Source organism: Lissotriton vulgaris, chromosome 12, assembly GCF_964263255.1.
Source record: "Lissotriton vulgaris chromosome 12, aLisVul1.2, whole genome shotgun sequence".
Taxonomy (NCBI): Eukaryota; Metazoa; Chordata; class Amphibia; order Caudata; family Salamandridae; genus Lissotriton; species Lissotriton vulgaris.
The window spans coordinates 138157390-138180337 of record NC_141700.1 but is presented as its reverse complement, the minus strand read 5'-3'; the positions used below and the strand labels follow the sequence as shown (position 1 = coordinate 138180337).

Genomic DNA, 22948 nt, shown 5'->3' with positions numbered 1-22948 from the left:
GTTTTTCTCTTGGAGAAGTCCTTTGTCATCACGAGACCAATGACTCCTCCTTTGGGTGCGAGTGCGCATGGGCACGGCTCCATCCTTAGATTGTTTTTTTCCGCCAATGGGTTCGGATGAGGATCGAAGCGCTCCGAATCGACTTCGAGAAAAGTGATATTTTGGCGCGTATTCCCTTTCCAATTCGACGGTATTGTTATCGAGCGAGAGTTCATTTCCATTTCGATGCGCTTCGACGTCAATAACAAAATTTCAAACTTCTACGTCGACTAGACCGGGAGGCCTATCTCGACGTAGTCCAGCCCGGAGTCCATGGAAAGGACTCCATTCAAAAGATGTCCAACGTGTGGTGCTAAGTTCCCACACAAGGACCTACACGAGGTGTGCAACCTCTGTTTATCACCTGAACACGAATCCAGGGACTGTGAAGCCTGCGCAGCATTCTCCTCCAAGTCGACGATTAGAAACAGTCGAGCCCGAAGACACGAGGTGTCGAGAATGCAGTCAGAGGCAATCCCGGAGCTGTTCGAGGCCCAGCACCCCGAAGATGAAGAAGATGAGGACGAGTCTGGTTTGGAAGTGGACGACTCGGACGTCGTAGAAATCGACGTTCATCAAACCGTGAGTGACGACGTCCCCTTACTGAAAAACGACCCCGTTTGGTGTCGACCTCTCCTTCGAGCCCGGTCAGACTACCGAAAAAAGTTTCCGACGCCCTGCCTTCGGGCTCGGCATGGAAACCGAAACCCTCGGCCTCCCACCATGTCGGATCCGAGAAGCGGTCGACATAGACATAGACACCGAAGCTCCATACAAAGGAAGGCTCGCAGTCTAAACATTCCATGTCGAAACCGAAACATGCTTCGACGTCTAAGACTTCCTCGACACCGAAAAAATCTGATTCGAGCAAGCACTCTGTGCCGAAAACACAAAACACTGACGGTCAGAAGCAAAGGCACCTTTCGGAACCAAAAACTTCGGTACCGACACAGGAGCATCAGACAGATCCAAAACAAGACTGTTTATCGATCCACAAACTAGCAAGGTGGTGACAAAACTAACTAAAAAGAGGAAGAATGAACAGTTGGACGACAAAGCTCCTCCTCCTAAAAAGAGAACAAAGGGGACAAATACATCTCCTCCCCTTTCTCCTCAACCCTCTTCTCCTCACACTCTGCCAGCTATTCCTCCACCTTCTACACCACGACCATCTACACCTCAAACAGATGTAGAAAGTGACACAGGGGAGGGAGAACTTCCTAGGGATGACAACACTGTCCCCGATGAAGCAGACCCATGGGAAGATTATAACGCAGGGTCAGATAATCATAATGACCCTAAACTGTATCCCTCAAAAACTTCGCCACCTGATGATAATACAGGTTTTGCACAGTTAATTAATAGGGCAGCAAAATACCACAAGGTAGACTTACATACAGAACCTCAAATAGAGTATTTACTTTTAGAAACACTACCTGCTGCACAAAGAACATCAGGAACACTACCAATGCTTAAGGGTCTCCTCAATCACACATCAGACATATTCAAAGACCCTGTGAGGGCTAGGGTATTAAACCCAAGAATTGATAAAAAATATAAGGCAGCCCCAAAGGACCCAATATTTATCAAAGGACAAATACCTCTGGACTCGCTAGTAGTCGCAAACGCTTGTAAGAGAAAACATTAACTACAGCAGAAGCTCCTCCTCCTGACAAGGAGTCCAAGTTAATAGATGCCTCTGGCAAAAGAGTAGCATCCCAGGCGGCAAACAGCTGGCGCATAGCTAATACGCAAGCGCTACTTGCACGTTGTGATAGAGCTCATTATGATGAGTTAGAAAAACTCATTACACATCTCCCTAAGGAACATCAAAAAAGGGCAGCTTATACAAGAAGGGAAGATGATAACCAACACTTCCATTAAGTGTGCCTTAGACGCAGCAGACACTGCAGCAAGATCCATAAACACCAGTATCATGTTGAGAAGACATGCATGGCTCAGAGTCTCAGGGTTCAAACAAGAGGGTCAAACATCCTTATAGAACCAGCCTTTTGATGAGAACACTTTTCGGCTCTGGTACAGATGAGACGTTAGCTGTTTCTGTGTCCTTTTTCATCTTTTCTAAGTCAATGGGAGCATTGCAACAGCCAACTCAAAGGGGTTCCTTTCGTAGGTCCAACTATAGAGGCGGATCAAAGAATGCAGGCACAAGCCAGCAATCTACCTCTTTTACACCAACATCACCCAGAGGTAATTCTAGAGGCAGTTACAGAGGTAACAACAACAAAGGTAGATGTCTCGGAAATAACAACCGCAACTCCCCTACCCCAAAACAGTGACTTCATACAGCTCCCCCCAGACCATATAACACCGGTCGGGGGACGTCGATCACAGTTCCTACCTGTCTGGGAAAACATCACATCAGACAGGTGGGTGAGACAAATTATCCAACATGGTTATTGCCTAGAACTCACAGCTACCCCACCAAACATCCCCCCCAAACAGCGTCCAATGAGTGAAGATCATTTAAGATTGTTAAAGCAGGAAGTACTATCACTGCTACAAAAGCATGCCATAGAGAAGGTTCCAAAACATCAGCAAGGGACAGGAGTATACTCTCTATACTTCGTAATCCCCAAAAAAGACGGGTCTCTAAGACTAATCTTAGACCTCTCAATGCGTACATAAACTCGGAACATTTCCACATGGTCACGCTCCAACAAGTACTTCCTTTACAGAAGAAAGGGGACTTTCTTTCTACACTGGATCCAAAAGACGCTTACTTTCATATCCCAATTCACAAAGCCCACAGGAAATACCTCCGGTTTGTCGTAGAAGGACAACATTACCAGGTCAAAGTCCTTCCATTTGGGGTCACAACAGCACCAAGGGTGTTCACAAAATGCCTAGCAGTGGTTGCAGCTCACCTAAGTAGACAACAAATACATGTCTTCCCTTACTTGGACGACTGGCTAATAAAGGCCAAATCACAAAAAGAATGTCTTCAAAACACACAAAAAACCATTCAGTTGCTGCACCAGCTAGGGTTTACGGTGAACTACACAAAATCACACTTGCAACCAAACAGAGTTCAACAATATCTAGGGGCTACTATAGACACAGATAAAGCCAGAGTATACCCTAATCCAGTCAGGATTCAAACAATGCTCACATTGATTCAAAGATTTCAACCACAACACTCACTAACAGCTCGAGTGTTCATGCAGCTATTAGGGATGATGTCTTCTTGCATACTGCTAATACCATATGCCAGACTACAGATGCGTCCGCTGCAAGAATGTCTAGCAACATAGTGGAATCAGGCTCAAGGTCAGATTACAGATCTGGTGTTGGTAGACGACCGCACACATCGCTCTCTGAAGTGGTGGAACACAACAAACATTTCCAAGGGGCGGTTGTTCCTAGAACCAATTCCACAAGTGATACTAACATCGGATGCATCGCTCTCCGGATGGGGAGCGCATATGGAGAAATGTACAGGGAAGATGGAGTGTACAGCAAAAAACACTGCACATCAATCATCTAGAACATGGGTACTCACAAACTTTCTCTCGGGGGCCAAATTTACAGTGTGGTTTGTGTCCGAGGGCCGCACCGGTGGGGGCGGGGTCAGTGGGGAAGGGGCGGGGCTAGAGCAACAAAAAAAACTGACCATGAGGTTGATCATAGGTCCCTGCAGCGGACGCCTTAGTCTACTGAGCCACCAGACCCAGCATAGACACACATCTCCCCCTCTCTTTCACTCCCCCTCTCTTTCACTCCCCCTCTCTCTCACTCCCCCTCTCTCTCTCTCTCACTCCCCCTCTCTCTCTCTCTCTCTTTCCATCCCTCTCTCTCCCTCCCTCTCTCTCCCTCTCTGACTCTGTCTACCTCTGACTCTCTGTCTCCCTCTGACTCTCTGTCTCCCTCTGGCTCTCTGTCTCCCTCTGGCTCTCTGTCTCCCTCTGGCTCTCTGTCTCCCTCTGGCTCTCTGTCTCCCTCTGGCTCTCTGTCTCCCTCTGGCTCTCTGTCTCCCTCTGGCTCTCTGTCTCCCTCTGGCTCTCTGTCTCCCTCTGGCTCTCTGTCTCCCTCTGGCTCTCTGTCTCCCTCTGGCTCTCTGTCTCCCTCTGGCTCTCTGTCTCCCTCTGGCTCTCTGTCTCCCTCTGGCTCTCTGTCTCCCTCTGGCTCTCTGTCTCCCTCTGGCTCTCTGTCTCCCTCTGGCTCTCTGTCTCCCTCTGGCTCTCTGTCTCCCTCTGGCTCTCTGTCTCCCTCCCCCCTCGCTCTCCCTCCCCCCTCGCTCTCCCTCCCCCCTCGCTCTCCCTCCCCCCTCGCTCTCCCTCCCCCCTCGCTCTCCCTCCCTCCCTCGCTCTCCCTCCCTCCCTCGCTCTCCCTCCCTCCCTCGCTCTCCCTCCCTCGCTCTCCCTCCCCCCTCGCTCTCCCTCCCTCCCTCGCTCTCCCTCCCTCCCTCGCTCTCCCTCCCTCCCTCGCTCTCCCTCCCTCGCTCTCCCTCCCCCCTCGCTCTCCCTCCCTCCCTCGCTCTCCCTCCCCCCTCGCTCTCCCTCCCTCGTAATGGAATTCATTTTTCATGTGGTTTTGTCTGTGTTTAATCCTTAAAACACAAGCAATCACTGGCAGTGGCGCAAGGCTAATAGCTTGTTTTTAAACTTGTTGAAAGATGCGGAAGATGCGTTCCTTCTCTCACCCTCACCTCTCCCCCAAAAACACACAAGCTGCTCTCTCGGGACCCGATCTCCCATGTCAGTGCTTTAGTGGATGGAAAAGGTGGTGGTGTCTCCAAAAGGGGTATTTAGGTGTAACTAGGAAATCTTGGAAAAATTATGGGTTGGGCCTAAATGGGACCTAAACTCTGCATGCCACCTGACAAGTATTCAAGGCACCTTTATGTGTGATGTCTGGTAGTGCTTATAAAACCATCATACTTCAGGTAACACATAACCTAAAACATGCCCGATCCATTACCTGTACCAATGCTTGTTAGCACAGATTTTTGTTCTATGTCACATGAAGGAGTAACTCACTTTCTTCCTGTCACATCACTTCCTGCTGCAGCACAACCTGTGCTCCACTCATCTTTTTGAAGTCTCTCCAACCACATATTTCACGCCATCTGCACCACTGTCTTTCACTCTCTCCTACACATCCTTCCTTATAACTCCTCCTCCTCAGCATCGCCTCTCACACGCCCCACATTTTCTTTTCCATTGGCACTGTCCCTATTTTGACAGCTGCATACCACCATACACTTTCCCATAGAATCGCCATTACAATTGGCCCACATGTGGCCATCGTTCTGGGCGCCCAGCAGAGAGGCCAAGGATTGGATGAGCATTTAGTTAGAACACCGTTATGCGAGTCTCTGTCAGAAAGTCGAACTGCCTTCAGCCTCAGCTGCAGTTCTCAATCATGCCCAGTCATGAACAGTCACCCACACCCTGAACTCACACAGACACCTTGAGGTGACCGGGCTTGCAGTGCGGTTATGCAAGATTCATGCAACATTACTGAAACCTATCTGAGATATGAACATATTCTAAGGAAATAGAGGCGCACACATAGTTCACCATTAAATAAAGCGAACGAACTTTAACAGGGACCAACTGGGGGCATCTGGAAGGCTGAGGACTTCTACAGGTTCACGAAGCTAGCCACGTGGTCTCTAGGCTCTGAAGTGAGGCGGGTGTAAACTCGGGACCCCCCCTCCCGCACCTGCTATCACCCCATACTCTCTCACCCTGGAGTTATCGTATCCCGGCATCTCTTGAGTGACTCTACCATGCCAGTTTACACGTGCTCGTGTTGTTAGCGGAGGGCTCGCTGTACTGCACCGTGTCTCCTAGCAGAGCCAGCCTGGGCTTCGGGCATAATTAGTCGTGTGCTCTGCGCCAAACCCCAAAAGGGGTATCTGTGCCAGTTTACAGTTGTCGCCTGTAGGGGGTATGATAGAAGTTCATTAGTGGGAAGGCGCACCTGCTCGCTGGACTTGCCCACATCGCCATCTCGTGATGACTTCTTTGCCCACTTTAGAATGAAGTACCCCAGGGCAAGAGTGGCACGTATGACCTTTTAAAGTGCCCCATGGAGCACGCAGTGCATACGAAGAGTGGGAGCTGGTTCACTGCCCTGTTGAAATGACCGTTGGCACTGCCAACTTTGTACCATATACAAAAGGGTGAGCAACCCAATATACCCTTGCGGGCTTGGGCAAGGTTTGTAGAAAAAAATGGCCAGCAAGGGATTTTGTTTTTTCTAAGATCTTTACAGCACCGTTAGGACTTGTTATTTAATCACAGTACCTAAGCAAGAATTCAATCCGTGGCTGTTAAATTCAATTACAATAAGCATAGGATGTTACCACACTAACATCACGATAGAGCATGAATGATCAATAAAACAAGGAACCAGGGATTATTGTCTGCAGGTTATTATTAAACTTCAAGGCAAAATATATAAATTTCTGTACAAAAACAATGAATAATCATAAAACACAGGGTGCATACATGGATATATAATAAGGATATTCAAGGCCTTGGTTGCTTTTCCTTGGACATATCCAAATTTAAGTCCAGACTGCTGCGTCACAGTGGTTGATTCCAATCCTTGCCCATCACTAGACGCCTCTGCCAGCTAGAGACGTGCCCCCCTTCATGGAGCTGGCGCCTGGGTTGCCGTGGTGACCCCGCGCCCAGCCTCCTGGTTCCCGAAGACTGTGGTCGCAGGCTTGTTGCAGCCACGGAGCTGGTGGGCACTTGTACACGTCCTCCTCGGCGGGCTGGGCCCTGGTAGACGTCTCTGCTTATTCTAAGCTAGCACCGCTACATTCTCAAGTGCCGCGAAGCAGCTCCCGGCTGTACGTGGCACTATACCAAAGGAATGATATAAACGGGCGCAGTAAGGAGAGGGCTGAAATGGTGATGTGGTGGGGCCAGAGATGCCCCATGACATTGTGCGTGTGGTAGTGCCGAGGGCACCCTTTCCAGGAGGTGGGTATCAGCGGAGAGGGCAGAGGCATCTGCGCCAGGGTTACGGGGAGCTCGGGAGAAGGGAACCTGAGCTCCCCACTGACGTCCTCCGTTTTTACGACTTTTCTTACTTTTTGGCCTCGCTGTTTCTTTTTAGGCGCTCCGAGACCCCCGTGTGCCATGTAACGCTATGTACAATTAAATGTAGTTATTAACCTGTTGCTAATGCCTGCCTGTGCCTCATTCAGTCCCTCCACCTTTTCTCTGACTGCCTCCTTCTCGTGACCCTGCCTGTGTGTCTCCCCCCACACCCCTCTGTGACAGCTTCCAGGCGCGCGCACACAGCCGCACCCAAGGTCTTCAAAAGACCATTAGCATGTTAATGAGGCTATTTTCACCTCACAGCGCTCCTGCAGCCCCACTTTGACTACGGCGGAAATCGCCCGGCCCCCACAGGCAGCAGAGTCTGAGTCGAGCTCTGGTTGCAGACAGCCTTTAATAAAAATTTTAAAAAAACTCGGGTACGATGTCTGAAAGGTCTGCGGGCTGCCAGGGAAGGCTTGCCGGGCCGCCAGCGGCCCGCGGGCCGTACTAGGAGTACCCCTGATCTAGAACTACAAGCAGTGTTTCTAGCATTAAAAGCTTTTCAAATGCAGATTCTCAACAAAGCAGTCCTGATCAGAACAGACCACATGACAGCAATGTATTATATTCAAAAACAGGGGGTGGGGGGGGGGGGGGGGGAGAGACACGACACTCTCCAACTATCCAGACTAGCGCAGGAGATTTGGAGATGGGAAATTCCTCAAAACATCAATCTGTTAGCCGAACACCTACCAGCAGTTCCAAATCGGATAGCAGACATCTTAAGCAGAGAGTCCGAACAAATACACGAATGGAAACTGCACGACCAAATACTGCAGCCATTCTTCCAAAGATGGGGACAGCCAGAGATAGATCTCTTTGCCACTCATCAGAACGCAAAATGCCAAAGCTTTGCATCCATGTACCCACACCACCTGTCGCAGGGCAATGCATTATGGATAAATTGGTCCAACAAATTTGCATACGCTTTTCCCCCTCACCCACTAATTCCATTAGTGGTTCGAAAACTGCAACAACATTCAATGACCATGATACTAGTAGCACCCACGTGGGCACGACAGCCGTGGTTCACCACGCTCCTGCAACTCTCACAGGTGCCACATCAGAAGTTAAGAATATTACCCATGCACCTTACACAGAACCATGGAGAAATAATGCACCCAGATCCCAAACAATTGAACCTAGCGATCTGGCTCCTGAGGTCATAGAATTTGGATACTTGGATTTACCTCCAAACTGTATGGAAATCATTAAGCAAGCAAGGCGTCCTACCACCAGAGCATGCTATGCAGCAAAGTGACAAAGGTTTGCTGTATACTGTAACAGTAACATCAACCCTCTGGACGCATCCACAAAAAATATTATTTGCTACTTACTACACTTACAGCAATGTAACCTTGCTTACACCTCCATTAGAGTACATCTTGCAGCTATAGCAGCGTACCTGCAAAACAGGCAACATCTATCCCTGTTAAGAGTGCCAGCAATAAAAGCCTTCATGGAAGGCCTCAAAAGAGTCATTCCACCAAGACTACCGCCTTCCCCGGTCTGGAATCTCAACATAGTACTCACCAGACTAATGGGACCACCTTTCGAACCTATGCATAAGTGTGAAATACAATTCCTTACATGGAAGGAGGCCTTTCTTATAGCCATTACCTCCCTCAGAAGAGTGAGTGAATTACAGGCATTCACAATACAAGAACCATTCCTACAGTTACACCAGAATAAAGTGGTTCTTAGAACAAACCCAAAATTCTTGCCTAAAGTAATTTCAGCATTCCACATCAATCAACCAGTGGAACTACCAGTCTTCTTTCCAAAACCAGACGGTAGCAGAAAGGGCCCTACATACATTAGATGTCAAAATGGCAATATTATATTACATAGAAAGAACACAAACTTTCAGAAAAACCAAACCACTATTTGTAGCGTTTTCCCCAACAAAGGGCAATCCGATCTCTAAAGCAGACATTGAGGAACACTTCCGCAAAGAATTAGCCAATCTCAAAAGTGGCTCCCCCTCTGACCCTATGCCCATCCATATTCTTAAACGGATTGCTCACACCATCTCCCCGCGGGCTACGGACCTTCTGAACGCCTCCGGCGGCGGAGAAGTTCCCCCCCAGCTGGAAGAAGGCGATGGTTAAGGCTCTTCCTAAAAAGGTGGGACTTGACCTGGACGACCTGGCGAATTTTCGCCCAATTTCTTTGCTGCCAGGCTTGAGCAAAATTGCAGAAAAGGTTGTCAATCGCCAGCTGTCCTCATTCCTAGAAGGTCATAACCTGCTCAAGAACTCGCAAACAGGCTTTCGCCCTGGGCAGAGCACTGACTCTGCCCTGATTGTAGTAGTAGAGGAAGCCAGACGCATTCTGGATGCAGGAGGTTCCGCAGCTGTGGTCCTTCTTGACCTCAGCGCGGCATTTGATACCGTCAACCATGGTATCCTCATTCAACGCCTTACTAGGATGGGAATATCCGGCCAGGCCTTAAGCTGGATAACTTCCTTTCTGAATGGTCGGTCCTACCAGGTCTGCGATGATACGAACCTCTCAGAGTCGATCCCCCTCCAGTGCGGAGTCCCGCAGGGCTCTTCGTTGAGCCCGACTCTTTTTAATATCTATATGGCCCCACTGGAGGATGTGGTTTCACCCTTCGGGGTGAAAATAGTGACCTACGCGGACGACACCCAGCTTGTCGTCTCGCTATCCCACCATGAAAACGCGGCAGAAGGATTCGGGTGTTGTCTGACAAGTATCATGGCGTGGATGACGGAATCACGGCTGAAACTCAACGGGTCCAAAACGGAACTTATGATGTTGGGTAATCTTTCCACCTCCCTTCCCAAAACCATGTGGCCCCCCTGCCTGGGGGAGGCGCCCCAACCTAAGAATGAAATTAAGAGCCTGGGGGTATGGCTGGAGCCCGACCTAACGTTCAGAGTACAAACTAAGAAAGTGGCAGGGATCTGCTATGGTCTGTTACGCTCTGTCTGGAAGGTGTTGCCTCTTCTGCCCTTTAGCTCTAGGAAACTTCTGATCCAGGGGCTAATACTGTCTAGGCTGGATTATAGCAACGCCTTGCTGCTCGGTGCCACTGAATCAGCCATTAACTCCCTTCAGTGAGTACAAAATGCGGCGGCCAGAGTACTGACCGGCACGGCGAAAAGAACCTCAGCCAAACCCGCTCTCAGAGCTCTCCATTGGCTCCCCATCCGTGAGAGAATTAAATTCAAGGCCCTTTCCATCGCCTTCAAGTCTCTCCAGGGAATGGGTCCCCCTATTCTCAGGGACCTTATATGCCCCTACAAATCCACCCGTGCCCTCCGCTCTGATGGGAGCAATTTATTGACCATCCCCAGAGTGAGGAGAGCACGTTCAGGAGGGCGGTGGTTCTCTGTGAATGTTGCCAAGACCTGGAATGGTCTTCCTGCTGCCCTCCGTCTCGAGCCCTGCCTCCAGAAGTTTCGGAAATCTCTAAAGACATTCCTTTTTCCAAGAGGAGGATGAGTCCGCTGTTTGAGGTCATGGAAGCTTGTGGTGTGTACTAGCGCTGGGACGCTCTTGGGCAGCCATGCGCTTAAGAAATCTATTTTCATTTCATTTCATTGCCAGGTGGTTTGTAAAATGTATACAAATATGTTACATAAAAGCAAAGAGGACATTAACTGTTCCTCCTAGAGCTCACTCTACACGTAAACTAGGGGCATCTATGGCATTCCTAGGAAACATTCCCCTAGATGACATTTGCAAAGCAGCAACTTGGGTTACACCGCATACCTTCACAAAACACTACTGTGTTGATGTGCAGGCAACACAACAGGCTAGAGTGGGCCAGGCTGTACTAAAAACTTTATTTCAAACTGTTGCAACAGACACTAGTGACCACCACTAGGGAGGTAACTGCTGTATAGTCTATTCATAAATGTACCATCTGCAGCCCATATGCCTCGAACGGAATATGCTACTTACCCAGTATGCATCTGTTCTTGGCATAGAGGGCTGCAGAGTGGTACATGCCCTCCCTGCCTCCCCGGGAACCTGTGTCTGTTCCAACACTATCTTATTTAGATACACTTACATGGGCATCTCTTTCTGTATTCTATCATGCTACTCCATCTAACCCTACTATGGCAAAACAATCTAAGGATGGAGCCGATGCCCATGCGCACTAGCAACCGAAGGAGGAGTCATCGGTCTTGTGACGACAAAAGACTTCTCCAAGAGAACAACCAGTGCAATCATCCGAGCCCAACACCAGATGGTGATCTATTCATAAATGTACCACTCTGCAGCCCTCTATGCCAAGAACAGATGCATACTGGTAAGTAGCATATTCCTTATTGCTTTTAGGCCACCAGCTGTGTCTTAAAGGATGGCAAACCTGTTATATGAGGAGCTTTTTGTATATTTGACAATGCATTGTTCTTTCCTCTAGACCAAAACTTGAAGTTTCAAGGGTATCCAAGCAAAATATTTACCAGTTGTACCAAGAGCTCTGCAGAAAGACAAGTCGTGACGACCTGCTGTCTTTTACCTCCTACAGTGATGTCAAAGAAGCCGCTCTGGACTATAATGCCAACAAAGAACACTTTGTTCGATCTTTGGCAGACCTAGGGTATGGCAACTGGATCTGTAAACCACAGGAGGAGAAGAGCTTTACTGTCACTGTTGACTAATATGTCTGTTTCTCGATGTTTTCTTTTTTACAATGAACCAGGATTGTTATCTAGACATGAGAGATATTACAATGCTGAGATTTTAAATATTTTTTTGCCTGTCCTCCATGACAAAATAAGTGGGATTAGGACTTTGCAACATAACTTCATTTCTGATGTTTCTCAATTGACGGTCAACTGCTCCTGATCAAATTTGGACAGATATGAAACAAGTATGTTATAAATTGAAAAGCGATGTCCTGTTTTCCAAAGTTAACACTGCTATCTAGGTCAAAATATAATTTTAATCAGTTTTAAAAAGTTTTTGCCTGCTTTTTTTTTTCTTTTTAGATTGTGGTCATACATTTTTACTTTAATGTAACTTTACCATTTTGGATACTGGAGCACTATTGCGGTCATTATTTTTTTACTTTCATGTAATTTTACCATTTTGAAAACTGGGGCGCTTTCAGTAGCATTGTGAAAGTCTTTATTCTCCTGTTCTCTTGGCGCCATTCATAGGTTGACATGTTTAGAAGTGACTTAAACCCAACATATTTGTGATTTGGAAAAAGGTGGTACGGAAAAGTACTGCAGTTGTAACATGGCCATGACATTAACTATTTCTTTTGATGCCTACGTGGTCTGAGTAAAAGGTAATTATGAAGTGCATTCCTTGCAAGTGTCTTGGTTATATCCCGTCATGGGTGGAAATCATAATGTTTGTCAATAGTAATGTTGTAGTACGGTTATCCTCATGTGGTACCTTCCTTTAACTGGCCTGGCTAGATTCCACTTCCACAGTCTTTAAGGGCATTCTCACCTTATTTTGTGCAGTTGCCAGAGGAGGAGACTGGTAGTTGAATTCATCCTTGACATGATGGTAGAGTAGAGGGTCATTGGTGTCCGATTTTAAGCTGTCTTTTAGTTTATGTTGAAGTTTGCAGTCAAGGAAATTAAATCAGTACTGCAGTCCAGACTGAAATCTCTGAAGCGGACTGTTGAGATGCTCTTGGTAAAGGAATTTTTATTTCCAGGGCAGATTAAGTCTAGCATGTAAGGTATACCCTGTTTTTTCGACTTTGAAACTTTTAGATCTCTGCTGACCTATGCATGCACTGTTTCTTCTGTCACAATCATGTTTGCATGGAGTCCTACAAACCGCACACTCTGACCTTCTGAGAGTTGCTGCTCCTAATGCTTTAAACCGGCCAATTTATTTAATAATTTTAGGTGCGGAAGGCTGGATGTGATGCATTATCCTAAGATCACAACAATCAAAAGAATGCAGGGTCTAAAGCTGTGGTGTTGCTTGTTTGGTTAAACCCATTTTGATAGAACAATCCCTTGTGGTTGAAAAGACTAGAATGGAGAAAAGCCTTAAAGAAGACATGCTCTTTAGAAAAAATAAATTGCGTTATTTCTTACTGTATTACCTTTTGTGGACTTGATAAGCTTTTTTTCTTTATCCTCCATCATGTTAAACTGTTTTAACTTTTAATGCTGGAAATGAATTCAGGAGACTGGAAGTACAATCTTCATAGCCATTGTAGCAGCGTAGATGGCAAATGAAATGTTGCATTTTCTTGATGGGAAATACAAAAAAATGCAACCTTTTATCTTGATACATATTTTTCAACAGATCCCCAAAGACAATGCAAAGCACTCATGGATATGCACCATTTATTATATATATATATATATATACACACATTATATATATATATATATATATATATATATATATATATATATATATATATATATATATATATATATATATATATATAATTTTTTTTTTTTTTTTTTTTTTTTTTTCAAAGAACTGCTTTGCCGACTCCAACCTCCGCGGGGCGTTGATGAAAGGCACAAACTCTTTTTGGTTTGGCGAGATTTAATAAATAAAGCTCACATTGAAGTAGTACTTATACTTTACTCCAAAGTCCTTTCTTGTTTTAAAGGTTGAAGTTGGCTATCAAAATGGAGGGTGTTAGTAATTAAGAGACTTCCCAAAAGGTTAGGAAGAAGTTTTTCCATTTACAAATGTGACAGTAGTTAAAGCATTCATAGTAAAGCACATCTTTTTGTTCATGAGAAAGGTGTATGAACTCTATAGTTTTATTGACAATGTAGGTCAGCAAAGACTGGAATCCTCCTGCTTGGTTGGTTTGGGAGATCAAAGGTTTTTTGAAGACTGACATTGGGATCAGTGCTCCATATGAACTAGCAATTCAAAACATCGAAGGAAACTTTAAAGGATCTGAACCAGGCTGCACATGGAAATAATGCTTGTTTTCTTTGAAGCTTGGCAATGAAAACCTGAAGTATATTTTTTTTTCTGTTGGTTTGTTCTGCTTGTTTGCTTTTAATTTTGAAAATTGACTTAATATGTACTAATGTGCCACTAAGAAAATTAGACGGGGCCTGTAATTAATTTTATATTTTTGAGAACAGTGGGGTGGAAGCTTGTTTCGTTTTTCACCTCTCATAATGTATACAAAGTAGAGGCATTGGAGTGAGATCTGTTCTGCTCATTGTCAATGAAGGAAGCAGTTATGTTTTGTGCTTAGATTCATTTCTGTTTATACACTCTGGCTATGGAGAGCAGTGGTCCTTTCCCTGGATCGTCAGCTCATGGTGGTAAGTCACACTTTTTGCTGACAGGGATTTAGTCATAGTAATTTGCCAGTGGGTTAATATGAGTTGCTAAAAACTAGGGAAAAGCACGAGTGCCCATGATGTTTAAGTAATGTTTATTCTGTGCTAGGTAACCAACCACACCTTGAGACTTCCAGGCCAGCCTCAATCCCCATTATGGCCACAATATAACATTCCTCTGTTTAAATAAACTGAACATGTTTTTCTGTACTTAGTTGTGTGTTCTTTCAGTCATGGAAATGTCGTCGAACAAAGATGTAGCTGACTGAAGAATCTTGATAGAAGACAAACCTAAAAACTGGTTTGCTCGGCTTCATTAATAAGGAGGGTTTTGCATCATTATTTCCTCACAGGCCACTGATATGCGCATGCCAAATTTCTTTCTAAACGGGACAGCTTAGTGAGGTTTTGTTTTTTTAATGGTTATTTTATTATTGTTTGTGTGATTATGTTGAACAGCATAATTGTTTTACAAAGACTTCTAGTTCATTTGAACCATTCCACTTGAGCTAGAAGGCTAGGTTTGAGTTTTTCCAGTGAATGGTTATGCTCTAATGAAGGGTTCACTTACTTTTTTGTTAGGTCACTCTAGTTGTTCCTTCTCTTGACATTAACACTCAATCAATTACTAAAATATTCTAGTTCAGGATCAGTGCAACTTGATAGCCATTGATCAGTCTCATAATGCCATTGTTGTTGGGTAATTGGTAGATCATATTGATACCCATCGGTCCAAACACTTTGCAGTCAGAGTATTTGGAACCTACTTCACTAGTTTGTATTCCAGCAATAAAAGTAGCCCTGTCTTTACACTTCTAGAGAGAATTTCTTTCCCTCCCTGCAAATCGAGCAGTCGACTCCTCCAAAAGCTTATCTTCCTGGATAAATTGAACTCCGAATCATTGAATTTCATAGAAGTAATGATGTTACTGTGGACCACAACAATTAAAATAAAAACTTTAACAATGGATTCTCTTTTCAAGATTATCATTGACATGTCAATTTCATGCCTTTTTATCACAAGTTGTAGTAAACTTAAATTATAAATTTATGAGATTTTATTGTTGAAGCATCCTTGCTTTTATTGGGGCTGTAAAGGTCATCTAGCACAATATTATTGCTGCCATCCTTTGTATTTTTGACTACTGGGGTATAGGATGGTGGCTACACTCTAGCTACCAAGAATGGAGGTTTGGCCTCACTTGACAACAGTCTCTCGGTCTACTCACTTGCCTATGGCCTTCAACATAGACGAATCTACTTCTTGGATGTCTCTTGCCCATGGTGTAGGAATGACAGTTTGCATGACTGGTTTAACATTTTCCTCATTAATGACTCTTGCATCCAATCCCCTTTTGTTCCAGACTCAGTGGATATCCTCCGCATAGGGCTAAAATGTGTTAATTCTTACCAAGCATACATTTATTATGCCTCTCCCCCCCTTTGATATGCGACCCAAGGCTTCTCGAATACTGAGGAAATGTCACCTCCTGCCCTAGCCCATCTGTCACCAGCACAGGTGGGAAAATTAGCGAGTCAGGAGGTGTGCCCCCCTCCCCTCAGGCTAGTACCTGATTTGGACTCCACTTTTAGAATTCCACCATCTTAGTTTTGGTGTAATTGAGCTCGCCAGGTGACGGTGTTTGTCACTAGCTACAGGAGTGGCCCTATAGAGGGTTTAGACACCTTAAAGGTACGTCACCCTTTGGTATCTACCGGTAATTCCCCTTAATGACCCTAAATTGAGTATTTAGGTGGCACCCCTGACACCATGAATTCAGATTCTATGGATCAAGAAGAGAGGACAAAAGAGAACTGAAGACTGCTGCAGAGTTTTGGTACCAAACCCCTGCCTGCTTGTACCAGCCTCTACAATCGTGACCAGCGACGCATCCTGCAGCTGACCAGCTTCCAAGAAACCCCAGGAGACTGCCAGCCCTTCCCAAATTGCTAGCAATCTCCTTGGGAGTAGAGGAGCTACTCCTCTGAAGGCTGCTTGCACCGAAAATGCAAAGTCTGGTTCACCAAGTTTCCACTTCCCAGCCATCCCGACACAGCCACCTCCTAGGAAGGGGACCCAGTGCCCCAGAAGGTCAGATCGGTTTCTCCCCCCAGTGAGAGGATAGCAGGACTAACCAGAGCCGCACAGGACCAATAACTGGAGCACTGTACCCCTTTCAGCAAACTGAGACCGCGAAAGGCTAGTCCAGACCCCCCACTGCACTGAGACCGAACAGCCTTCAAGGGACGTCTGCACCGAAGAAACCAACTTCCAGAGTAGCCCAGCTATCATGATTTTGCACACCCAAACAGTGAAGACCGACAAATGCAAGGCCCTAGGACACACTGAGCCTAGCCGACCTTGCTAGTCTGCACCCAAACACCTCAGCCTGGGCTTTGTCCACTTGTCCTGAGGATCCTTGTGAACTAAGCCCCCAGTTGAGAACTCCCGGACTTTTCTCCAGTTGACCTCTGCAGCCTGTTGTAGGAGAGTAGGGTCTGCAATCCTATGATCACCCAGATTTTTTGCTTTTGTTTCACTGGTTTACGACTTTCTCTGGCTGTGGGCCTGCTAATCAGACCCACAGCCTAGCTGTTCTCTCCCTAAATTGACATGTGTACCTTAGGTGCATTATCCAATTGGTACTGGGCCACCTTATCAGACCCTGTAACTCAGGGCATAGGTGTACCCAGGGCCTACCAGGGGCTGAAGCATGTATTATGCCACCCCTGACTGGCCATCTAAATCTGACACAACTGGCTGCACGACAGCTGGGGCAAGGTGGTGTAATCACCCTTTGCTTTAGATATAGTATACCTATATCTAACCCTAAAAATGGACACACAGATTCCTATCAGTCACTCCTATGGCAGGCCTTGACAATCCTGAAGGCAGAGTGCTTGGAATCGTGTGAGATGGTGCTCTGGCATGAGCTGAGCCCATTTGCAGCTTGCGGAACCAAGTCCTAATAGCTGTTCCATGATAACGCATGCCATATACTCTTTAAGTGCATTATAATCCTCGCGGTTAAATGCTATCTCTGGTATCGCTTTATCAAAACATGTCGAGTAAGGTGTCATACGAATTGGAATACTAACCCCTCGCCAATTCTGGCGACGGGGTTAGCATTCCACCCTTCTAGAGGGACACGACATGTATGTAACTGTGAACCCTGGTTAAAGTTAACTCAAGCCTCAGCTCCACAAAATGGATGCTGCCACCACAGACACGAGTCTGATCCCCTGCAGCTGGGAGTCCTTCCAGCGAGGGGAGCTTGGACAAAGGGTTTCCTGTCGGGGGCGGTGCTAGCACCATCCCAGACAGGGTTTTGTGTATCCTGGGTAGGCAGGGCTTTACAGGAAGGTGACTGCAAGTGGCACCCCGGTGCTCACTACGCATCTGCCGGCTAGAACCAGTTCCAGGGGCACACCAGCCCCTGGCCTTGGGAAAGTCCGGCATGGGAGAGGGGTGTAACCACCCCCCTTCCTGGTCCCACCCCTAGGGCAGGACCTAGTTGCGTACCCACCCCTTTCTTTAGGATAAAGGCAGGAGCTGGGACCCTTCCAAATTAGATCATCTTTGAATCAAGAAACTACTTTCTACGAAAGGAACTCTCGACTTCTCAAGATTTCTTCCTTGTGGCTAAGGAGTAGTCACCCTGCATTCGCAGGCACCATCTAAGAACTCTGCGGTTTGCTGCACGTCCTTCCTCAGGAATCCGACCGACCAGCACGACGAGACCCGGCTTCCTTGGCACCTCTGACCTCTACCTACCTCTACAGCTAAGCTGAGAACCGTAGGTGCGACGAGACCTCGAGGGACCGGCCATCATCAGAACTGCACAACTTCTATCCAGCACGACCGCCGAGGGATCCTCTGGTGAGTGCTTTGGGGTCTGAGAAGCCCCGACCCTGAGCAGCTCCAGCACCGAAGTCCAGCCCCCCAGCATCTCCACGATCTGCGTGGGGTCCTTCAGCTTTTTGGCTGCTAACTGCGTTGTCTGGCTACTAGCCCGCTGGCTTGTGGCCTTCTCGACGACTATCAACGACGACAACACTGCTGGTCTGGTTGCTCCAGACTGACCCTTGTCCCCTCCGAAAGAGGAGCACCCCGGACCCTCCTGGTCCATCCAGACGCCATTTTAGGTCCACCGCGTGGGCTTGAATTTGCCAAGACTTGTTGCCCCAATCCTGGGTCCAGCGACGTCGACAGCATCCTCCATCGTGGGACAGCTCGCACCTCCATCCTGGTCGCCGACAACGCCTCCTGGTCCGTGAGACTGCAGAGCCCAGCGTCTCCCACTCACCTGGTCGAGGTGACTTCGCCCGATGCCATCCTGGTGCCCACACAATCAATGGCTAGTGATTAAGAACTTGGTCCCCTCTGCTTTCAGGTGTCATCCATCTTCGATCCAGGCTTGGATCACTCAACAATCTTCACTGGTCGCCTGCCAGCAACTTCTTTCTTCAGGCTCCTGGTTTGTCAACGAGGATTCCCGACGTCTTTTCAGACCTATGCAGCTGCAGCCCCTGGGCTAGGTAACTTGGGCATTTCGGTGCCCCAGCATAGCCTCACTATCCAAGGGTCCAGATCCACTGTCGTTTTCGACCTACCTTATCGGGTTCGCCCGAGAACACTAACTTTGCTTTTACTAGCTCCCATAGACTTTGTCCCGCATCCCGCGTGAGAGTGCACACTCTGCACCCGAGTCCCCTAGGCCTCCTACTAGTAATCTGAAGGTTCAGTAACGTAGTCCTAGCGATTCCAAAGCCTATTAGTACAATACTTACCTGCTAGTAATTTCGCATTCCACTTCCATACTATATGGTTTTCCGTGCCCCTCGGGCATTTGTGTAAATTGTGCAACTTAAAGTATTTTCGTAAGAGTTTTGTTGTGTGCTTAGTACCCTGTCCTCATAAAGAGTACAGGGCTGTTGTGATTTAAATAAATACACTGTTTATTTTCATAACACTTGTGTGGTGTCCTTTCACTTGGTGTTCAAGGGGTATATGTGATGGTATAACAGCTGGCTTAACACGCCCTCTAGAGTTTAGCCCGAAGACTGCTCGTATCCACGCTACTAGGATAGCTGGTCTATAAGGTTGACTTACAACCAATCACCATAAGGGTTGTTTGGACTGATACAAAGTGCTCACTAGAATAGTGAACATTATATATCGGGCCAACTTCTCACATTGGTGAGCAGCGGTTGGGATTTGAGCTTGCTGTTGTTTTACCACACGTATCCTAAGAATGTCTTGTGAAAGATCACATAAGTATTCCAGGTACATATAACTTAGCTTAGAATACTCTGAGTTCTACTGAACCAGCTGTTGTAGCTCCTCAAGGCTTAGCACACCTTGGCTGAAACTCTTAGCAAGGGATCAGTAGGCAAACAAATAGTGTAGGTAGGTGCATCACTTACACCACACTAGAAACAGCATGTCAGACAAAGGAGGAAACTCAGTCTCCCTTTGTGTCAGTGGACCCTCCACAGGTCACTTCCAGATATGCTGCTCTTAGCTTCCAGGAGATGAGACAAGTGTGTACCTCCAGGAAACTAAAACAGGGGTCTAACCCCACAATTCCCTTTCTGATTGGTCTCTTAGAGACTTATGATGCCAGGAGGGCTGGTAACCCATACCCTTCTAATCCAGATGGGACTATGCCTCCCCTAGAGGGAACCTCAGGTGACCCTGACCTTATCCATCTCTCTGCAGAAGGTGAAGAGGAGGATGAGGATCTAGAGCGATCTGAGGACGAGGCAGACAAAGGTCAAGAAGTAGTTAGCTAGCTAACTAAGGCCAACTTAAGCAGGCATGAGAATGGTACTAGGAGACCCCTGGGGCACCTCTCAGGCCAGCTTAACATTGGGAATGGACGAGCTAGGTCTCTATCCAGAGGCTCTAACAGATCCATTCGAACCAATGGCTCTCCGACCTCTTCTCATAGAGGGATGTTATCCCCTAGGAGGAGAGAGCATGAAGCAAAGATGAGGGAAGCCAATCTGAGGATTGAAAGGGAAGAACGTGCCCTGGCCAAAGAAAGGCTTGCCTTTGCTAGAGAGCAAAAGTTAAGTGGACTAGATTCCATTGGTGGCAGCATTCCCCCAAGGGAAAACAGGAGTTTAGATACTAGGCACCTGAGTAAGATAGTGCCCCCCTTTAAACAAGGGGATGATATCCACAAATGTATAACTGCTTTTGGAGAGGGCTTGCACTGTACAGTGTGTCCCCCAGAGTCAGTGGGCAGCTATCTTGTGGCTCTCCTTTGAAGGTAAAGGTAGAGACAAGCTCCTCACTACTAGAGCTGAGGATGCTAATGATTACCAAGTCCTGAAAAATACACTGATAGATGGGTTTGGCCTAACCACTGAGCAGTACAGGTTGCTGTTCAGGGATACCCAGAAAACTCAGTCTCAGGATTGGTCTGACTCTGTAGATTGTGCCACTAAGGCTTTGGAGGGCTGGTTGCTGGGCAGTAAGGTTACTTATTACACAGGATTGTATAATCTGATCATGAGGGAACAGATTTTAAACAATTGTCAGAACCAGTTGTTGCATCAGCATCTTGTTGACTCAGATCTGACCTCTCCCCAAGAATTGGGAAAGAAGGCAGACCGATGAGTCAGAACAAGAGTTAAGCAGAACCAGGGCCAGAACCAGGGTGGTCAGAAGAAAGCAGACCATAAGGGTAAAGATACTAAAGGTGAACAAAATGACCAGAAGTCTTCGACAGGTCCCCAACAAACCAAAGAGGGTGGGGGTCAGGCTTCCCAGAAGAAGACTCAAAAAGGCCAGTCAAAAAGGTGGTGCCAGTACTGTAAAAGTAAAACTCACTGGTTTAGTGAGTGCACCAAGAAAGGAGGGCAGGCTCCTACCACTGCAGCCCCTAAGGCACCTGTGCCCCCTAGTACAGCCAGCAGTAGTAGTGCACCTCCCAAGGGACTAGTTGGGTTAACCTTGGGTTCTGAGGGGTATGACAACTTAGTTGGCACACTCACTCAGGCTGTCCTTGTCTGTACAGGGGATATGGATATATCCCCTGATGTCAGTCCCAATACTTTAGCCAAATACAGGCAGACACCTTTAATAAATGGAAGAATGGCTCAGGCCTATAGGGACACTTGTGCCAGTGTCACAATGGTGACACCTAACTTTGTGGACCCTGGACCGATCATGCCAGGTACAGATTTCCTGGTGACCAATGCCAGCAACGTCACTACCAGTCATAGTATGGCGATTGTTGCTTTCTCCTGGGGAGGGGTAAATGGCAAAAAAGAAGGTTGTAGTTAGTTCAGACCTCCCAGTGGATTGTTTGTTGGGCAATGATTTGGAGTCATCACAATGGTCAGAAGTGGAGCATAGGACTCACATGGAGATGTTAGGTTTGCCAGCACATGTGCTTGCTGTGACTAGGTCACAGGCCAGAAGATGCCCCACTGAACAGGTGCTGGATCCTGGAACAATGGACCAGACACCTTCCAAGGAGAAGAGCAGTAGGGTTAAGGCATTGCCTTCCCCCTTGCCCCAGGTTGAGGATCAAGTCTCAGAGGAGGCTGACCTACAGGAACTGAGGGAAACTGAGCTTAAAGAATTTGAACTTGATCAAGTTGAATTCCTGGGCTCAGGGGGACCCTCAAGAGAAGACCTGGGGAAGGACCAATTAGACTGCCCTTCCCTTGAACCCCTCAGATAGCAGGCTGCTGCTGAGGCTGCTGGGAACGCCACAGGTACCCACAAGGTATACTGGGATGATGGACTCCTGTACACTGAGGCAAGAGACCCCAAGCCTGGCATGGCCAGGAGGCTGGTTATCCCCTTGTCTCAGAGAGGTTTACTTCTTACCTTGGCCCATGAGATTCCCTTAGCAGGACACTTAGGCCAGACAAAGACTTGGGACAGACTTGTCTCACACTTTCACTGGCCTCACATGAATGAGGATACAAAGGAATTTTGTCGCTCCTGTGTCACTTGCCAAGCCAGTGGTAAGTCAGGTGGCACAACAAAGGCCCCCCTTATACCAATGCCTGTGGTGGTGGGGGGGCCTTTGAAAGAGTGGGGATTGACATTGTTGGTCCAATGGAACCCCAGACAGCATCAGGGCACACGTTTATACTGGTGGTAGTGGATCATGCCACCAGGTATCCTGAAGCTATTCCCCTTAGGACCACTACAGCACCTGTTGTGGCAAGAGCCCTAGTTGGAGTGTTCTCCAGAGTGGGCTTCCCTAAGGAGGTTGTCTCTGACAGAGGTGCAAACTTCATGTCAAGCTACTTAACTGCTATGTGGAAGGAATGTGGTGTCAACTAAAAGTTCACTACACCCTATCATCCACAATGCAATGGGCTTGTTGAAAGGTTCAACAGGACCCTAAAAGGGAAGATTCATGGACTACCTGAAAAGCTCAGGCGTAGATGGGATGTCCTGATTCCCTGCCTTTTGTTTGCTTACAGAGAGGTCCCACAGAAGGGGGTTGGCTTCAGCCCTTTTGAACTTCTGTATGGGCATCCTGTGAGAGGACCCCTGTGTTTGGTTAAGGAAGG

General features: G+C 47.1%; 1 protein-coding gene across 3 annotated transcripts in view; it reads left to right on the top strand.

The window, feature by feature from the left end:
* Positions 1 to 13175, top strand: part of ADAR (adenosine deaminase RNA specific) — a 261026-nt gene extending 247851 nt beyond the window's left edge. For all 3 annotated transcript variants that reach the window (XM_086947602.1, XM_086947600.1, XM_086947601.1), the window contains exon 15: positions 11524 to 13175. In XM_086947602.1, the coding sequence (XP_086803728.1) occupies positions 11524 to 11764 (241 nt within the window). In that variant the 3' untranslated portion in view covers positions 11765 to 13175. The remainder of the gene's footprint in view (positions 1 to 11523) is intronic.
* Positions 13176 to 22948: the final 9773 nt, after the last annotated feature.